The 16,357-nt window shown below is 51.5% G+C and overlaps 8 protein-coding genes across 8 annotated transcripts; 1 reads left to right on the top strand and 7 right to left on the bottom strand.

Annotated features, from left to right (window-relative positions):
• Window positions 1-560: 560 nt before the first annotated feature.
• Window positions 561-2,325, top strand: BO83DRAFT_361332 (MFS multidrug transporter; the record flags this gene model as incomplete). The annotated part of the gene is made up of 5 exons (XM_025529449.1): window positions 561-826; window positions 872-893; window positions 937-1,010; window positions 1,055-1,384; window positions 1,431-2,325. 5 exons carry the CDS (start codon window positions 561-563, stop codon window positions 2,323-2,325), a joined length of 1,587 nt encoding a protein of 528 aa, XP_025387792.1.
• Window positions 2,326-2,576: 251 nt separating this feature from the next.
• On the bottom strand, window positions 2,577-3,411 carry BO83DRAFT_361331 (type 1 glutamine amidotransferase domain-containing protein; the record flags this gene model as incomplete). Its single annotated transcript, XM_025529448.1, has 3 exons — window positions 2,577-2,965; window positions 3,031-3,268; window positions 3,334-3,411. 3 exons carry the CDS (start codon window positions 3,409-3,411, stop codon window positions 2,577-2,579), a joined length of 705 nt encoding a protein of 234 aa, XP_025387791.1.
• Window positions 3,412-4,184: 773 nt separating this feature from the next.
• Window positions 4,185-4,914, bottom strand: BO83DRAFT_417366 (peroxiredoxin family protein; the record flags this gene model as incomplete). The annotated part of the gene is made up of 5 exons (XM_025534749.1): window positions 4,185-4,220; window positions 4,284-4,424; window positions 4,486-4,649; window positions 4,705-4,817; window positions 4,868-4,914. The coding sequence occupies 5 exons, from the start codon at window positions 4,912-4,914 to the stop codon at window positions 4,185-4,187; spliced, it is 501 nt and encodes a 166-aa protein (XP_025387790.1).
• A 403-nt stretch (window positions 4,915-5,317) lies between these two features.
• BO83DRAFT_427269 (NADH:flavin oxidoreductase/NADH oxidase) lies at window positions 5,318-6,649 on the bottom strand (the record flags this gene model as incomplete). Its single annotated transcript, XM_025535337.1, has 1 exon — window positions 5,318-6,649. One exon carries the CDS (start codon window positions 6,647-6,649, stop codon window positions 5,318-5,320), a length of 1,332 nt encoding a protein of 443 aa, XP_025387789.1.
• Window positions 6,526-8,241, bottom strand: BO83DRAFT_36767 (alpha/beta fold hydrolase). The gene is made up of 3 exons (XM_025529767.1): window positions 7,868-8,241; window positions 7,615-7,817; window positions 6,526-7,562 (listed from the first exon to the last, which is right to left on the bottom strand). Exons 1-3 carry the CDS (start codon window positions 8,125-8,127, stop codon window positions 6,913-6,915), a joined length of 1,113 nt encoding a protein of 370 aa, XP_025387788.1. The 5' UTR covers window positions 8,128-8,241; the 3' UTR covers window positions 6,526-6,912.
• Window positions 7,868-10,074, bottom strand: BO83DRAFT_378624 (amidohydrolase). The gene has a single exon (XM_025531303.1). It carries the CDS (start codon window positions 10,054-10,056, stop codon window positions 8,356-8,358), a length of 1,701 nt encoding a protein of 566 aa, XP_025387787.1. The 5' UTR covers window positions 10,057-10,074; the 3' UTR covers window positions 7,868-8,355.
• A 915-nt stretch (window positions 10,075-10,989) lies between these two features.
• BO83DRAFT_427266 (uncharacterized protein) lies at window positions 10,990-11,329 on the bottom strand (the record flags this gene model as incomplete). Its single annotated transcript, XM_025535336.1, has 3 exons — window positions 10,990-11,022; window positions 11,073-11,159; window positions 11,216-11,329. 3 exons carry the CDS (start codon window positions 11,327-11,329, stop codon window positions 10,990-10,992), a joined length of 234 nt encoding a protein of 77 aa, XP_025387786.1.
• Window positions 11,330-12,986: 1,657 nt separating this feature from the next.
• Window positions 12,987-15,905, bottom strand: BO83DRAFT_445703 (P-loop containing nucleoside triphosphate hydrolase protein; the record flags this gene model as incomplete). Its single annotated transcript, XM_025536567.1, has 6 exons — window positions 12,987-13,004; window positions 13,059-14,840; window positions 14,893-15,344; window positions 15,395-15,643; window positions 15,698-15,729; window positions 15,898-15,905. 6 exons carry the CDS (start codon window positions 15,903-15,905, stop codon window positions 12,987-12,989), a joined length of 2,541 nt encoding a protein of 846 aa, XP_025387785.1.
• Window positions 15,906-16,357: the final 452 nt, after the last annotated feature.

Raw genomic sequence — 16,357 nt, 5'->3', positions numbered from 1 at the left:
CTGGTACGGAATGCCTTCTGCAGATCACTCGTCATCTGGCTGTCCCTTGCATCCGTTCCACTGCACTGGCCACGTAGAATATGAATCGATCCCTATCAGCTAATTGGAATGCTGCGCACGCATTCCTCGCTATACACCTGTTACCTTGGACTGGCTCCCATCGACCTTCCTGGTCTTATAGAGAGTTCCTTGCCTGACCACGGCGCCGTCCAATGAGTACTCGTGCTTTTCGGAAGATACATTTCCATAAACCCCGCGTGCCCCCAGCAGTGCTCAAAACCTCCAGTTCAGCATCTTTTTGCGTGCTGGGTCATCACCTGCACATATCTCCAGATCATGGCGCACCCCTTGATTGGTAGGGTGGACACAAGTTTATCCACATAAGCTCTCTGGCGGACATGCAAAGTAACTCAATGCACGATGATCCTCTACCAGATTCAGTGCCTGACGCGTGCTATGCACTATCTAAGTATTACCTGTCGCGGACCAGGGGAGATTCACCTTACAGGGATGATCGACTGAAACCACAGTCGATCTACTTTGAGATATGTCCTGTAGACATGGCCCCAATCATGAACGAACTACATATAGTCCCCTGTGACTATAAATCGGCAGACGAAGAAGATATCACAGGAATCCCATCGAAAGCAAAGCACGTCGGTCAGACTCAGGACATGGACGAATATCTGCTGAAGAATGACCTGGAGTTCACGCCCGATGGACAATATGTCCGCTGGGCAAAGGGCAACAAGAAGCATCCCCGCAACTGGAGTGCAACACGCAAGGTGTATGATATTGGGTTGATCTTTCTGCTGGATCTCTTTGTGTATGTATTTACATCTCGATGTTGGTACACTGCTAACAAACGCAGAACCGCTACGAGTACTGCTGGTGTATGTTTCTCATCCGACAGCGTGGCATTTCTAATGGACATAGACATCGGCGGCTTCAGAGGCTCAAAATGAATACCATATTGGAAATACCCTGTGCACATTCTGCTTCGTGACATTGTACGTTCTTCCGGACTTCTAACCGTACCCGACTGACCATACAGATTCCTCATGGGGCAGGTTGTTGGCGCGATTGTCTTCCCTCCGTGGTCCGAGTGCTTTGGACGCAAAAAGCTATATTTTATCAGCAGCACCGGTAGTGCGTTATGTTGCCTGATTATCGGGGTCGTTCATTCTTTGGTCGCCGTGGTCATCTGTCGCATTGTCGGAGGGTTCTTGAGTGCTATCCCATACACTGTTGGCAGCGGCAGCAATGAGGACATGTTCAACTCGCGATCTCGTATCTGGACCACCTTTCTCTGGACCATTGCCTCGAACGTCGGTCTCCTAATCGGCCCAATTATCAGCATCCTTGTTGTTGAAAATCTACATTGGTATGTCTCCTGATATGGCTATCCAAAGTTGGTTCTGATTCTGTAGGCGCTGGGTATTTTACATATACACGATTATGCTCGCTGTCATGAGCGCTTTCTTCCTCCTCATCCGGGAATCACGTCCTGCCCTGCTCCTGGCCCAAGAGGTCTCACGCATCCGCCACGAAACGGGCCACGACAGCCTACAGCCTCTGACCCACGACCACTCCCCTGACCTCCGCACCTTTGTCAAAGCCTCGCTGTTCCGACCGCTACAGCTCTTCTTCGGTGAGCTTCTCATATTTACCATGGCCATGATGATCGCCTTCTCCTTCGCCTTGGTCTATATCTTCACCGAGGCTCTCCAGCCCATCTACGAGTCCATGAACTTTACACCATCAGCTGCCGCTTTGCCTTTCCTCGCCGTAGGTGTTGGTGTTTGTTTCAGCACTTTTACTCGCATTATCGACTTTCGAATCATAGACGCCAAACACGCAGCCTCTCAACCCGTCAAACCAGAAGATAAACTGACCGGGCTGGCCATCGGCGCCCCTGCTTTTGCGATTGGGCTGTGGTGGTTTGCATGGACCATTCCTCCGAGGGCAGAGGATATCCATTGGATGGTACCTACGGTATCTCTCGTGTTAATTGGATACGCATTGAATGAATTCGACACCGTGTTATATGGATATCTAGCTGATAGCTATCTGAGCTATTCGGCTAGTGGCACGGCGGCGGTGCAGTTGGTCCGAGCCGGGATGTCGGGGGCTTTCCCATTGTTTACGCGGCAGATGTTTGATGGGCTGGGAGCGAATGTTGCGGCTTCGTTGTTGGCAGCGTTGGCAACGGTGTTCTGCAGTGTGCCGTTGTTGTTTTTGTTGTATGGGGAGCGGATCCGGGCGAAGAGTCGGTTTGCGAAGCATAGTTTGGAGGTTCAGGAGCAATTTGTCAAGCAAGGTTGAAAAGTGCTATTGTTGTGCTTGAATCCGGGGTTTGGGTATTTCCATGACCTATGCAATGTGGTCTGGGCGTTCCGGAGTGCAATCCGTTGATGCAACTTCAGATGAGATTAGATTTCTCAGACGCAATAAATTTTCTTAACCACAATTTTGAATAGACAATTTTGAATAGATAAAACAAGGTAGCATATATCATTCTCATCGTACCGAAATGACAATATCTCGTAACAACCCCATCACCACACAAAATCAACTTACAACCCCAAAGCCGTCAAAATAGCCTTTCCAACCCCAGTCGCACTCGCCGGGTTCTGACCCGTAATGACCGCTCCTCCCAACTCAGCAACCTGCGACACCACCACCTTCTCCCCCCACGGCTGCTCAGCCTTGACATAGGTAGCACCCACCCTCTTCAACTCATCCTCCAACATAAATGGCATAATCGAACTCAGCTGCACCTGATCCTCCTCGGTATTGGAGAAACCAGTCACCTCCGCACCCTTCAACAACGCCGTTCCGGAGGGCGTCGTAGCGTTGACTAGCACCGCAGGACCATGACAAACCGCCGCGACGGGCTTCTTGGCCACGGCGAAGGCTTGAATCAGGGCCAGGGAGGTCTTGTCGCTGTAGAGGTCGTACATGGCTATATCGCAGAGATAATTTTTAGCATTACATTGAGTATAGATGGGTAAGGTATGGGATGCATACGTCCATGACCGCCAACGTAGAAGATGGCATCAAATTCAGAAACCCTCGACACAACATCCGACAGCTTGACGGTATTGGTCCAGAGGGATTCCTGCTCCTTGAGGAATTTCTGGGACACGGGGTCCTCCTTGAACATTTCAATGGAGCCCGGGTCCAGTGGGGCTTTGCCGCCGGCTGGGGAGGCGATTACCAGCTCGGCTTTGGAGTGGAGGACGTCCCAGGGGTGGGCGAATTCGGGCTACATTATGATTCTTTGTTAGGGATGTGGAGGTTTGACAGAGAGGAATTGAGGGTAGGGCTCACCAAGAACCAACCGGTGGGGTTGTTGTTGGCATTGTGGTGGTCGTGGGAGGTGAGGACGACGAGGACTTTAGGGGCCATTTTGGATGAACAGTTATTTTTGGTTGACTTAATTGAATAGCAATTGAGAAAATGAGGTTTGCTTTCTACTCTGCATTATAGGAGATGGGAGCACAATGTATTTAAATTTAAAAGCCTGGCGGGGTTCTGGCTGGGGGAGTTGAACATTATGACATCAAACAGGCATAGCTCTGGTGGGGTGACAGCTGATTAGTCACTCAATGTCGTGGGGCCACAGGAGACTTGCCCTAGACGGGACTAGCGTCAGGCATCGATCCCTGCAGGGTTCATTATTCAGCTGGCTTCGATCTTGGTCTGGTGGTTTCTATTGCTTCAAAATGGGTTATGGTTAAGCATTTCAGGGCTGTTAGTGGCTGCGGAGACAATATGCTTATGTCCGGCTCTGATTGATAATCCTGTCAGCATTTTAGTGTGAGGACCTGGTTAACCGTCTCTCCATTCGTCCGGTTGACCGCTATAGTGTGATGAGCTGTGGGACTGGCTCGCTGATCAGAGCCTCGATACGGAGTGACCCTTACTGTGTTGTAGCAGGAGATTAGTACTACATCCTACTGATGTGTATCGGCATGGAGGTTTAAAAATCACTCAAGTGCAAGTGTGACGTGATAGCACTCTCTAATCAATCTATGTGGATCAAATATATACCACCTACTTGTTTGTACTTGATTCGACCTCGGACATTCACTTCTTTAGTACTATCCATATGCTGCAGCTACATGCATTATGCAAATGAGACTGTTTCTACTGCATTCCATCTAGTGAACGCTCAACATTCACAGATTCGCCAGGATAGCATCAGCGCCCGAGACCTACATTCGTCAGTATACATTCCCCAACTCCTGAGAAGGCGGATACACAATGGTGGAACATACCTTAACAGCACCCTTCTCCGTCTCAATCTGCGCATAGGTCACCTTGCCATGGTCAATGACAATGGCGAAGCGCCCGGTACGACCAGCGTTGGCCCAGCCAAGGGTGTTGGCGAAGCGGGCATCGGGATCAGTCAGGAAAAGCTACCATCGAAGCATCGTGAGCACTGGAGCAAGGAAAATGATTTCGAGGGGAGGGACTCACAATATCATCGTTCTTAACGTTGTTCGCCTTTCCCCAGGCGCTCATGACAAAAGGATCGTTGGAGGCGATCACTGCGACAACCTGCACACCCTTCTCCTTCAACTGAGGAAGGTTCTGGATGTAGCCGGGGACATGGTTGATGGAGCAGGTGGGGGTGAAGGCGCCTATTATGATGTTCTGTTGGTCGGAAGTTTATTTGAATTTGAGATGGGAACAAACCAGGAACAGAGAACAGGACGACCTTCTTATCAGCCCATTCTTTCGAGGCGTTGTAGTTGATGGGGATACCGCAAGCGGTGATGTCGCCCTTTTCTTCGCTCCAGGGGATGTACCTGGCTGTTCGTTAGATATTATATAGTTACTAGTGTACTGGAGAACGCACTGGAAGATAACGTCCGAGGGAAAGGAATCGCCGGGTTTGAGAGCCATGTTTAATAGGGCGGGTGGAAGAGGAGCGGAGAGAATGAAGAGGAATCAAGGGAGGGAAATTGTTGGTGTTGTAGAGACGAAACTGCGGGGTAGTGAAAGAAGGGTGGGCGGCAGTAATCATCCATATTAATAAGTAGCTACAGCTGCAACTAAGTACTCACTAAGTACTAGCTATCCATTAGTCGGTGGCGCCCCCCAAGGTTCTGATTGCGCGATGCCATCCCCGAAGCAGTAAGTAGCTCTGATCCTGCACTGCTCGGAGGTCTCCGTATGCCGCCGTCTTGCTCGGGTCGGCTCGGCAATTGAGATTATCGCTAGTGAATTTCTTATAGCATCTAAATCGCTCTTATTGCAATAGTGGATTAGATGGGTCTATAATCTTATATCTAGATCGCTCAATGGTTTAAACTAGTCCAGCCCGCCAGAACTGCACCGGCACCTCCACCTTCGCCCCCAGCTTCTTCGCCGCGTTCATCACCCACTCTGGTTCACGCATGAACTGCCGCGCCATCAACACCAGATCTGCCACGGGCTCCGGTCCAGATACCGTCGCATTGGCAGCATGCGCCTCGTCGGCGCCTTCCACGAGTCCCCGGGCCTGGTCGGCCTCAGTGATGAACCCGACCGCACCCACCAGCGTCTTCGCGCCGGTCGCATGGATGGCTTTACGCACCTGTGCGGCCAGATCGATGTGGTAGTTGGTGTGGATATTGATCTTCTGGCTATGGTGGTTACCCCCGGAGCTGACATCCAAGAGGTCGACTCCGAGCTCCGGAAGCAAAGGCAGAAGCTTGAGCGAGCTCTCCATGTTCCAGCTGCCTGATTCCGCCGCAACATCTTGTCCGTGCAGCCATTCCGTCGCACTGATCCGCAAGAACAACGGAGTACTGCTGGGGACGGCCGCCCGAATGGCCGTAATGGTTTCCCGGAGAATGCGCGTGCGATTCTCGAAGCTGCCTCCATACTCGTCCGTCCGGTTGTTGGTCACCGGGCTCAAGAACTGGTTGATCAGGTATCCGTGAGCGGCGTGGACCTCAATCACGTCAACACCAGCCCGGATGGCCGTCGCCGCACTCTTGGCGAAGGCCTGCACTATCTCCTTGATCTCCTCGATCGTCAAGGCCCGAGGCGCCCAGTATCCCTCGCCAGTTCCATCCCAGGCCTGGTCCGCACCACCGCTGGGCCCGACCACCTCGGACGGGAATCCACCCGTGCTCTCGTCCGCCTTGACGCAGGGCTTCTTGGCCTGCACGGCCACCCACGGAGGGAGCACACTCGCCTTGCGACCGGCGTGGGCGAGCTGGACGGCTACCTTGGCACCCTGGCTGTGACAGAACCGCACCACGCGCTGCAGACTCTTGAATTGTTCCGATTCGGGGGAATGTTCCCACAGGCCCGCATCGTTGGGGGAAATGCGCCCGTTGGGCTGGACAGCCTGGGCTTCGACGAAGACGAGACCGGCGCCTTTCAGAGCGAATTGGCCCAGGTGGGCAATGTGGTAATCTGTGAGGGCGCCAACGAAGGGAGAGGAGGTATCGCTTTCGGCGGAGTACATGCACATAGGCGAGACGACGACGCGGTTCTTGAGGGTCACATCGCGAATCTTCAAGGGGCGGAAGAGCGTGGGAGTGTTGGGGTCGGCGGGGTTGAGGGCTTCGCCGCCATTGTTGGCGGGGGTAAAGTAGGGAGTCTCCGTGGAGGGAATCACACGGGGGGCTTGGTGGACAGAACCCATGGCGATGGAGGGGTATGGAGGAAGGGAGCGAGATGCAATTGCTGTAGCGAAGGAGACATGATGAACAATGGCAAGGTGGGTTTTATACCCAGCGCGTCCGTGAGGTTGAATTGAATTAATAATTGACCCTCCGATGGTGACATTTTCGGCTTGGGGATTTGCTGACAAATGGGCCATTCTCGGATATTCGGATGCGGAGCCCTGCTGTTTCGAGGAAACCCCATGCAATGGACACCAGCACACAGAAAGAGCCAAGGGCAAACCTACTGAGAGAGCGTATCTTTGATATCTCTCAGCATTTTCAAGAATGCCGTGTCCAAGCCCCAGAGCGTGTCATGTCCCGTCCCTTTCTCCATGACTGAATCAAACGAGACCACACCGTTGAGATCGGATCTGGTGAAGCAGTCCTCGAAGTATTTTTGTCCCTTGGGTCCAATCATCCCATCCTTCTCTGCGAAAATAGCCCTGATCTGCAAAGGCTGCTTTTCCTCCGGGTGGCCTTGTTGGTGCATCAGTTCTGCCCGCACCAGCCAGCGGATATAAACCGGGAGATCTTCGCAGACTCCCCACAACCCGGTTGACTTCTTCAGGCAGACAACAGTCTCATCGTTCATTCCTGTGGTATCCTCCAGGAAGATATACTCGATGCATAAGTTTCCCAACTCCTCGGCGGTCCGTGGGTCCATCTCATCTGCGGTAAGATTTGGTTCACGGTGCTCAATGTCTTCTTTGGACGCACGGGGGATACTGCCGCCCATCGAGGCGAGAACGTCCACACTCGAGCTGAGCGAAGGGACCGCTTTGGTGACCACGAATTTCATCACCTTGTTCCATTGCTTCAGAACGCCAGTAGGGATCATCCTCGCCATTTGTAAGGAGAGAATTTCCGAGTGTTTGGGCTCCACCCACGGCGCTGCAAATGTTAGCCTGCTGTGAGTTTAATCGATAGCGAAAGATAAGCGAACCCATTAGTACTGCCATTGGCCTTTTCGGGCACAGCAGGTCGCGTCGATGCATTAACAAATTCAAGATGTAGATAGTGCCGGCACTGTGAGATATAGGGACGACGTGCTTAATGGATAGATGTTCCAACACCGCTGACACTGTCTCCAGCCATACTTGGACTCGTTGTCCAGGAGGAACGGGAGTTGAACCGCCAATGCCGGGTCTAAAATGTCAGCTTTCAACCATGAAGAAAGAGAGAGTGACAAAGAATACCGGTCGATGGAGATCATTCTGACCTCCAGTTTGTTAGCGAGATGGTCTTTCTGGCAGCACCATAGCCGGGATCCTGCCATTCCCTGAATTAGCAGCATAGTCGGGGTGGGTGAGCCATCCTTCGTTGTCCGGGGTCCAATGTCTGCATAGGTAACCGCAAGCCGCCCATGGTGTGCAGTAGCAGGCAGAACTATCCGCTGGTGAAAGCGCTTTTGCGCGACGAACTCGAGCAGGTGGAAATTATGGGTATTATTCGACATGGCTGTGAAGGCTAACGGTAAGATTATGAAAGATGTTGAGGTTCAGCCCGGTTCGGGTAGTTGTGTTAGTGCGGGGACCCTGACTATATAGACTAGATTAACGTAGGGATTTGGAACAGGCAGCAACAGCAGAATGGCTTGTACGCGGCCTGTGCTCAACAATGATTTCATTCAACAATGTAACCATCCCTACTTACTGCTTGGCAGGACGTACAATTTTCGTCAGCCTTACGCCTGATACACTTTCCTTCCCTCAAACCAAGTCTCCAGCACGTTTGCACCCTTGAAATTCCCCTGGCTCAAATCCCGATCGACGATAATAAAATTGGCCATCTTGCCCACTTCCAAACTCCCAGTGCGATGTTGCGCCCCAACAGCCTCTGCTCCGCTGAGCGTCAAAACGCGGCAGAGGATCTCTCCTCCGCGTTGCATCGCCGTCTCCCCCAACTCGAGACGCCGGCATCTCCCTCCAGGTTTGTATCGGACGCGTTCAACGATCGCAGCTAGGGCATCAAATAATGATGGCGTCTCGGGGAGCATCCAGTCCGAGCCAATGGTCATGAGTGCGCCCGACGCGAGCACCCCGTTGAATGCCCATTTGTTGAGCTCGGGATACTCTTCCACAACATCGTGATGGAAGATGGCGGGTGACATTTCCGCTGTCACTTTCAACGGAGCAAACCGCGCAATATCATCTGATACCTTATCAGTACGCGCGGCGATTCCGCAAACGGAAATGGACTTACCCTTGTGCACCGCATTACAATGAGCAAGCTCGTGTTTGGGACCAGCCGGATTTCCTTCCCGGACCTTGGCGATGACATCCAGCGCCAGTCGAGCAGATCCCTCACCGGCGACATGCAGTTTACACGTCATGCCCCGGCCATCATATTTTTTCACGGCCTTGTACAGGAAGTCTTTATCCAGCGCCAAATGCGTCGGAATTGGCTGTCCATTCGCATCCAGATCCGCCTGCGTGAATTCCGGAGGCAGTGGAGCCCCATCCAGCCAGAACTTTACAAATTGAGTATGCACATGTCGGCTTCTGAATCCCTCTGCCACATCAATCAATCCGGCTAAACTATCCTGCGGCTCCATGGCAAAATACACCGGCGCTGACACGATGTGCGTATGGATATCCAGATCCAGCCGGTTCTCCAGTTCCAGTTCTCGCACTGCATGTAAGTAGAGGGTATTCGCCGACGCTTCCTGGCAGGACGTGATTCCATATTTGTGGCATATAGACATCGCATGGTAGATCGCGCGTTTGACATGCGCCAACGGCGGGATAGGTAGACAGTCAAACACGGTCGTCATGGCGTTCTCGACTACTTCCCCCGTGAGGGTTGTTCCATCTTTTCGGCGGACGTAGTACCCGCCATCTGGATCCGGGGCGCCATTAGGATCAATTCCAGCACGGATAAGCCCAGCCGTGTTTAGCAAGATTCGATGACAGGAGACTTCGCGGATGAGCACGGGCTGATCGGGGTAGTGATCATCTAGGTATTTGCGATCGGGCACGCCGTTCGGGAAATGGCTGGCCTGGTAGAAGTTTCCAATGAGCCAGTCCCCGGTAACATTGGCGTAGGCGCATGCGCAGGAACCTTTAGCGAGTCGAGATGTGAGGTTGTCGGGCGTCGAGTCGAAGCCGATGCGGGCTTCGTTCAGCCCTTGCAGGCCGGCGACGAGAAGGTGGGTATGGGCGTCGTGGATGCCCGGCATGACGAAGCGCTGGCGGAGGTCATATTGAATGAGGCCGCGAGCCGAGGCGATCTCCAAGATGGTTGCATTCCTGCCAATGTGCTCGATGACCCCCGTCGGGGATACAATAAATGCCTCGGCCCAAGGTTGATCGCTGTTGATGGTATATACGCGACCGTTGTGGAAGGCGAGGGCGTTGCTGGAGTCGACCGACGAATAGACTCGCATGGTGGATAATAGGTAGGTTTGCTATGACTGATAAAAGAGTCCACTTGATGCTCTTTATACATGCGCTACCTCGGCTACGTTGAGGTGATATCCGATGCCGGAATAATTCCGTATCACATCGACCAGTCACACCCAACATTTCACCCGTCAGACGCCTCCAAGAACTGGTCCTATGCATCTTGAATGGATGCGTTGGCTAAGCGTGGCTTTCAGGTTTTGTACAGTCTAGATCCTCGTGGCCAGGTATTAGTAGACTAAGTACCTTTATCTATCCACAATGTAAACAGGACTCTTCCTCTAAATCGTCAGATTCAGTCCCGACAACAGACAGTTAAGTGATCCGCACCTGTGCCCATTCACCTTACGAATCCGATCCTGTGAGATGGTACATCTCACCATAATTCAATGTATACTCCCAGGTACATTTCTGCCATACTCAAAGTCCACTCGAATGCGGCCTATGCATTGTGTATTCCTTCTGTTGCAGTCGGATCTCCTGCTGCGTGGAAGCAGTCATACGCTTCATCTGTTGTCTAACGTTGTACGCGCTATAAACTGGATTCACTCTGAGACATACAGTAAATTCATCCAGTGTAACAGCTCATCATTCAGAATAAGCCAACATGCTTCACTGTAACGTCAACTCGACAGCGATGCATTAGTAATCCGTTGATGAATCGAGCGGCAAGTAGTATACTGTCCCTATGGCATCACAACATATCTGCTGGTACCTGCCGTGTCGGTATATACCACTGTACATTCTACTGACAGTTTACTGGCATTGAAAAGTACCGACTACGAGTTTGCACTCACTTTACCGCAACAACATCTTCCATTCCGTATCTGATACTAACGGCTTAAGTTTAACTTCCATTCTGACCACCGTGCTTCCTTCTACATACCTCACCTTGCCAGGCTGAGTCGAGGATAAGCTCAGTCATATCGCTCGCGGCAGCGGCCATAGCGCTAGTAACCACAATCAGTAGGTGATCTAGTAGTGAAGCAGGTACACTCACCTCGTGGTGCTCTTTGCGGCACTCGTGGCAGCGATTTCCGCGACGACATTCCCAGTCGTATTCGCACCGTTCGCCACAGTAGTTTACCTGTTGAGGTAACGAGAATCAGCCATGCAGACCAGATTCTGGGTTATGGCTCATACATCGAGAGTGCCATCGGTAACCTTGGTGCTGCCAACGTCGTCGGTGCTGGACTCCGTTGCAGCAGCAAGGGCAAGACTCAGGAGGACCATGGATGCGAGCAGAGTGAATCTCATGATGATGCTGATTGGTTTGTTAGCATTTTTTAGCATTCTCACAATATAAATCAAAGCTGTACATGCATAATAAAGCTCAATTATTGGGTTGTCAATTTGATAGTGGGTCCTGTCGTGATCGAGCTCGAGAATGATGCCTTCTGGGGGAAGCCAGGTCTATTTAAGCTCCTCGTTAGGTCTCAATCGAAGTTTTGTTTCCTTCCATCGCATGACTACCACTGTACTACTAAATGTCAATGAAAACTTGATGTCTCGGAGGGTGTACTGGCTCGGTTCCATTCGGAGGGTATCCGAGGCTCCCCTCTGTGTTCCTTAAAAGTCAAGCTTACTACTTCAGCTCATGCAATAAGCCCTCCTCGGCGCAGGAACCACCAGCGCCAAGATGGGGGAAGGTTAAATTGTCGGTCCAAAGTGTGGGGTTGTTACAATTTCCCAGTCATCCTCCCCGCATTCTAGGCTTGTGCAACAAGCGGAGGACACGGCAGTCGACGTTGTTCACGACCTCCGAAGGTAGGGCGACAAAGCCTTTACAGCTGTATTCCCAGGCCACAGGGTCCTTTCATATCGCAGGGCTATGTTGTGCGAAGGAAAACGAAACATCCAAGTCGTGCTAATTCCCATATCCGCGCTGGATATTATATGTGATGAATGAATGGGTTCGGTATGAATAATTCAGCAAAGCATTGTCCATTGCAGGAGCCCTGAGCAACTGCACACCTTTAGGATGTTACACAGGTTAGCTTATTGTTTACTCCGAAAGCTAATTCTGCTGCCAAGATGTAAGCTTATAATGAGGAAGGCCTGCTCTTATGGCTCGATACATTTGTACAGCTGACCTGATCCTCGGGGACGGCATCGAACATCATGCCACTCGCCTCTGTTGAATGACTCCTGCAATTCTTGGCAAACCATGTATGTGATCTTGCAATCTCTGCTTCGATGTGGACTTGCATCATGGGATTCTATGTTGAGGCGCGAAATAAAGAAATATACACAGAGATATTACATATAACTGTAAATATTCCTTAAATAAATATTCTCTTATATTTTAAAGTATTATATCTAGAATACTAAGGAGGGGTAGCCAATAGGATTATTCTCAAAGTATTATAGAAAACAAAAAACTTTTTAATCTAGTAGTTTAACAAGATTTTTTACAGGGTTCTACACCTGTAATATATTAGATAAATATATTATTTAATTTGATAAGATGTATTATAAATGAATAACAATTATCTAGCTGTCTAGCTGAGGGTCCACACTGGGCCGAGTACCTATGATCTAAGGCATGCACGGATTTTGGCCCCGGGATTATTGGCTCTGGGGGATGATTGGCCCTGAGCAGAGGAAGCATGCCTCGGGGCAGCACCGTTCAGAGGCCAGCACCATTCGTACCATCCGCACATACTTGGCAATAATTCATTTCTACATTACTACAAAAAGGGTGGGAGCAACGTGTCAAGGGAACTTTGGTGCCATCGACTCTATAGATGCGCATGGCTTTTGCGCACCAACCGGCCTCCTGTTTTGCTTCTCTTCCATGCTTTGGGATCCGTCACCCCCCGGGAACAACTCATCTTTTTGTAACGACGACGACGAGCTCATAAGACAACCAGTCCATGAAGCAAAAAATCCCACGCCAATCGTCAGGTGCTGTTTATAGCTTGTCGTAGTACTAGACGCTCTGTTAGCAGCCAGGTCCTTGCAAGACACTAAAGACACCACTTACATTTTCGACGCCTGGGACCTCGACCTTGAGACCCTTGCGCTTACGCATCTCAGCCACGATCTGACCAAGCTTGGTGGTAGGGTCAAGAGGAGAGCCACCAGGAAGATCTTCCCAGTGGTCGAAGACGGACTGAGCGAAGGCCTGACCACCGGTGGCCTGGCGGAGATCGGCGTTGAAACCGAAGGACTCGGCAACAGGCAGGTAAGCCTTAACGTTAAGCAGAGGGGTATTAGGACGCTGCTCCGCAGCGTAGACCTGACCACGACGGCGGGTGAGGACACCGTAGACACCACCCATAGCCTGCTCGGGAGCCTGGATCTCGACGTTGAAGATGGGCTCGAGGATACCAGGCTCAGCAAGAAGAGTAGCGGCGTACAGCACACGGCGTGCCGTAGGGATGATCTGACCACCGCTACGGTTAATAGCATCGGCGTGCAGGGTTACGTCGAGAATATTGAACCGGACTGAGCGCATAGGCTCCTCAGCAACAGGACCTTCGCGAGTTGCCCACTGGAAGCCGGACACCACAGAGTCCTTGATTTCCTGGAGATACTGGACAGCCTTAGTCTGGTCAACAAGCAGATTGGCGCTATAGGTGTCGGGACCAAAGGCCCAGATCTTGCGGGCATCCGTGATATCCCAGCCAAAATCATCGGCAAGGATACGGGCGCGAGCTTTGAAATCATCGCGAGGGCTGATATTGCCGGCCTCGATCGTTTGACTCAATTCCTTGACCATTGGTTCTGCAACCATATAGAGACGGTTGTGCTTGTTGGGCGACTTGGAGAGAGCAGTTATGCTAGACTGGGCAGAGACAGTCTCACGGTACTGATGGACAACAGGGTCCGAGAGGTTTAGGGGGACACCAGCGTGGTCCTCCTCGAGATCCTTCAAGCAGATCTCAAGGTGGAGTTCACCGGTACCGGCAATGATGTATTCACCAGAGTTGTTAGTCATGGTCAAGACACAGGGATCAGACTTAGACAGACGCTTGAGACCTTCTACAAGTTTAGGAAGATCGTGGGCGTTCTTGACTGCGACCGACCGCTGCACAACAGGCATTACGGAGAACTTCATAACCTTGAGATTGTGGGCCGTATCGCTGGTGCTGATGGTGCCGGACTTAAGCAGGAACTGGTCAATACCGACAACACCAACAATGTTACCCGCAGGCATGTCATCAATAGGCACGACCTTACGCCCCATCATAAGCACAGTGTGCTGAATAGCCTTGATGAACAAATCCTCCTTCTTGCCAGGGATGTAATTAGGCCCCTGAATACGGACTTTGATACCCGAGCGCACGGTACCGGAGAAGACACGACCGAAGGCGTAAAAGCGATCCTTATCCGAAGTCGGCACCATTTTCGAGACATAAAGCATGAGGGGCCCATTGGGGTTGCAATTACGGATGCTGGTGGCAGCCTCATCATCAGGGGGACCCTCGTAAAGCGTGTCGACACGGTACTTTTGAGCAGTGACGGGGGACGGGAGGTGGAGGATAATCATTTCCAGTAGGCAGTCAGCGGCCGGCAAGAATGTTCGCATAATGGCCTTGAGGAGCTGCTTGCCCTCCTTGTCTTGATCCTGGGTAGCGAGCTTGATGTCGAGGTTCTCTAGCAGGTTGCTGATTTCATCTTTCTTGGAGTTCATGACGGCGGCAAAGATCTTGAAAATGGGGTCCAGGATTAACTGGTTGAAGGCACGCTCCAGCTGCTTGCCGTCGTGGGTGTGGTTCTGGTGCGTCCACTTCTTGGTGGCCGGGTTGAAGTAGTTGTCGCCCTATACCCTGTTAGGGGGAACTATAAGCATCCAAAGGAGCAAATCTACCTACCCAGAGGCGCGCCATCATCTTGTTCCGATCAACACCAAATTTCTTGGCGTACCGGACGGCGAATTGGCGGATGGTGAAAGCCCAGCCGTGGAGACCGGAGCCGAAGGCAACATTACCCTTCTCGGGGTAGATTTGAACATCACCTAGCGCCTCGTCCAAGTAGGGGGAGATGATGACGTTGACATGTTCGATGGTGCGAGAGAAGGACTGGTAGAGGTCCTCCTTGGAGACCTGGAGCTCGAGGAGGGCACGGTCGACTTTGTTGATGATGACGACCGGCTTGATGCGCTCACTGAGAGCCTGTTGAAGCACAGACTCGGTCTGCACGCACACGCCTTCCACAGTGTCGACAACAACCAGTGCTCCGTCGGTGACACGAAGGGCAGCAGTGACCTCAGAGGAGAAGTCGACGTGGCCGGGGGAGTCGATCAGGTTGATGAGGAAGTCCTTGCCTGATTTACCTTAGGTTCAGCTATCCAAGATGGGTGCGGGGATTTCCTACCGACCGGCGCCTGACCGGGAATGTCCTTAAGGTCCTCCTCTTCGGGCAGGGTGCCGTAGAGCGAGATAGCCGTGGACTTGATGGTGATACCACGTTCTTGTTCATCTGATCGAGTGTCTGTCGCTCGAGCTTTTCCGGCCTTGCCGGAAGAGATGATACCGGCCCGGGCCAGTAAATAGTCAGTCAGAGTGGACTTGCCGTGGTCGACGTGCGCAATGACGGACATGTTGCGCACATTTGTGGGCCTGTCTGCGACCAAGTAAGCATCTCATCTGGCTGTTGCCTATCTGTAACTAGACTTACCCATCAAGGACCGAATCCCTTCGATCGTGAAGCTGTTGACGGGCCATTGTCAGTTCACCTTACCAACAATCGCCATTGTACCACTGCCTTATCTCCGGGAGGGGTACTGAAGCAACAATCCAGCGGCCACAAGAAGAGATGTCGAAAGGTGATGAGATCGGTCAGGAAAGGTAGACACGGAAGCCACGAGAAAAACTTACTTGACCATTTTGGCGGTATCAACAATGAGTTTGCTAGAAGAAGCTCTTGCCGGATAGGCGGAGGAATGAAAGGTGAAGGGTCTCTGAAAGCACAGTTTTTCTTTTTGGCCCTTCAAGAGCCTGGAATTGGTACTGATGATTGAGTTGAGTTGGGCTAACCCAAGACTGATAAACACGGCTCTGGCAGTCCTACTCGATGAATCAGCTATCAGCTATCAGCACCAGACCAATGGCCAACACAAGAGACGACTGATAATGAGAAAGGCACCAAAAGCAGTGAAGCTCAGCTGCTCCGTTGCCTTTTTTTTTCTTTTCTTTTTTTCTTTCTTTTCTTTTCTTTTTTTTCTTTTTTTTACTTTTTTTTTCTTTTCTTTTTTTTTTTTTTCGAGTTGCGGGAGAGGGAAAGTGAACAGGTATAGCGACGAGAGGAAGTAGGGGTAAAACTGTCAATAATGTGGGG

The sequence above is a fragment of the Aspergillus eucalypticola genome, assembly GCF_003184535.1.
Source record: "Aspergillus eucalypticola CBS 122712 chromosome Unknown BO83scaffold_13, whole genome shotgun sequence".
NCBI classification, from domain to species: Eukaryota; Fungi; Ascomycota; class Eurotiomycetes; order Eurotiales; family Aspergillaceae; genus Aspergillus; species Aspergillus eucalypticola.
The sequence above is the reverse complement of the archived record's forward strand: the minus strand, read 5'-3'. Positions and strand labels throughout refer to the sequence as shown.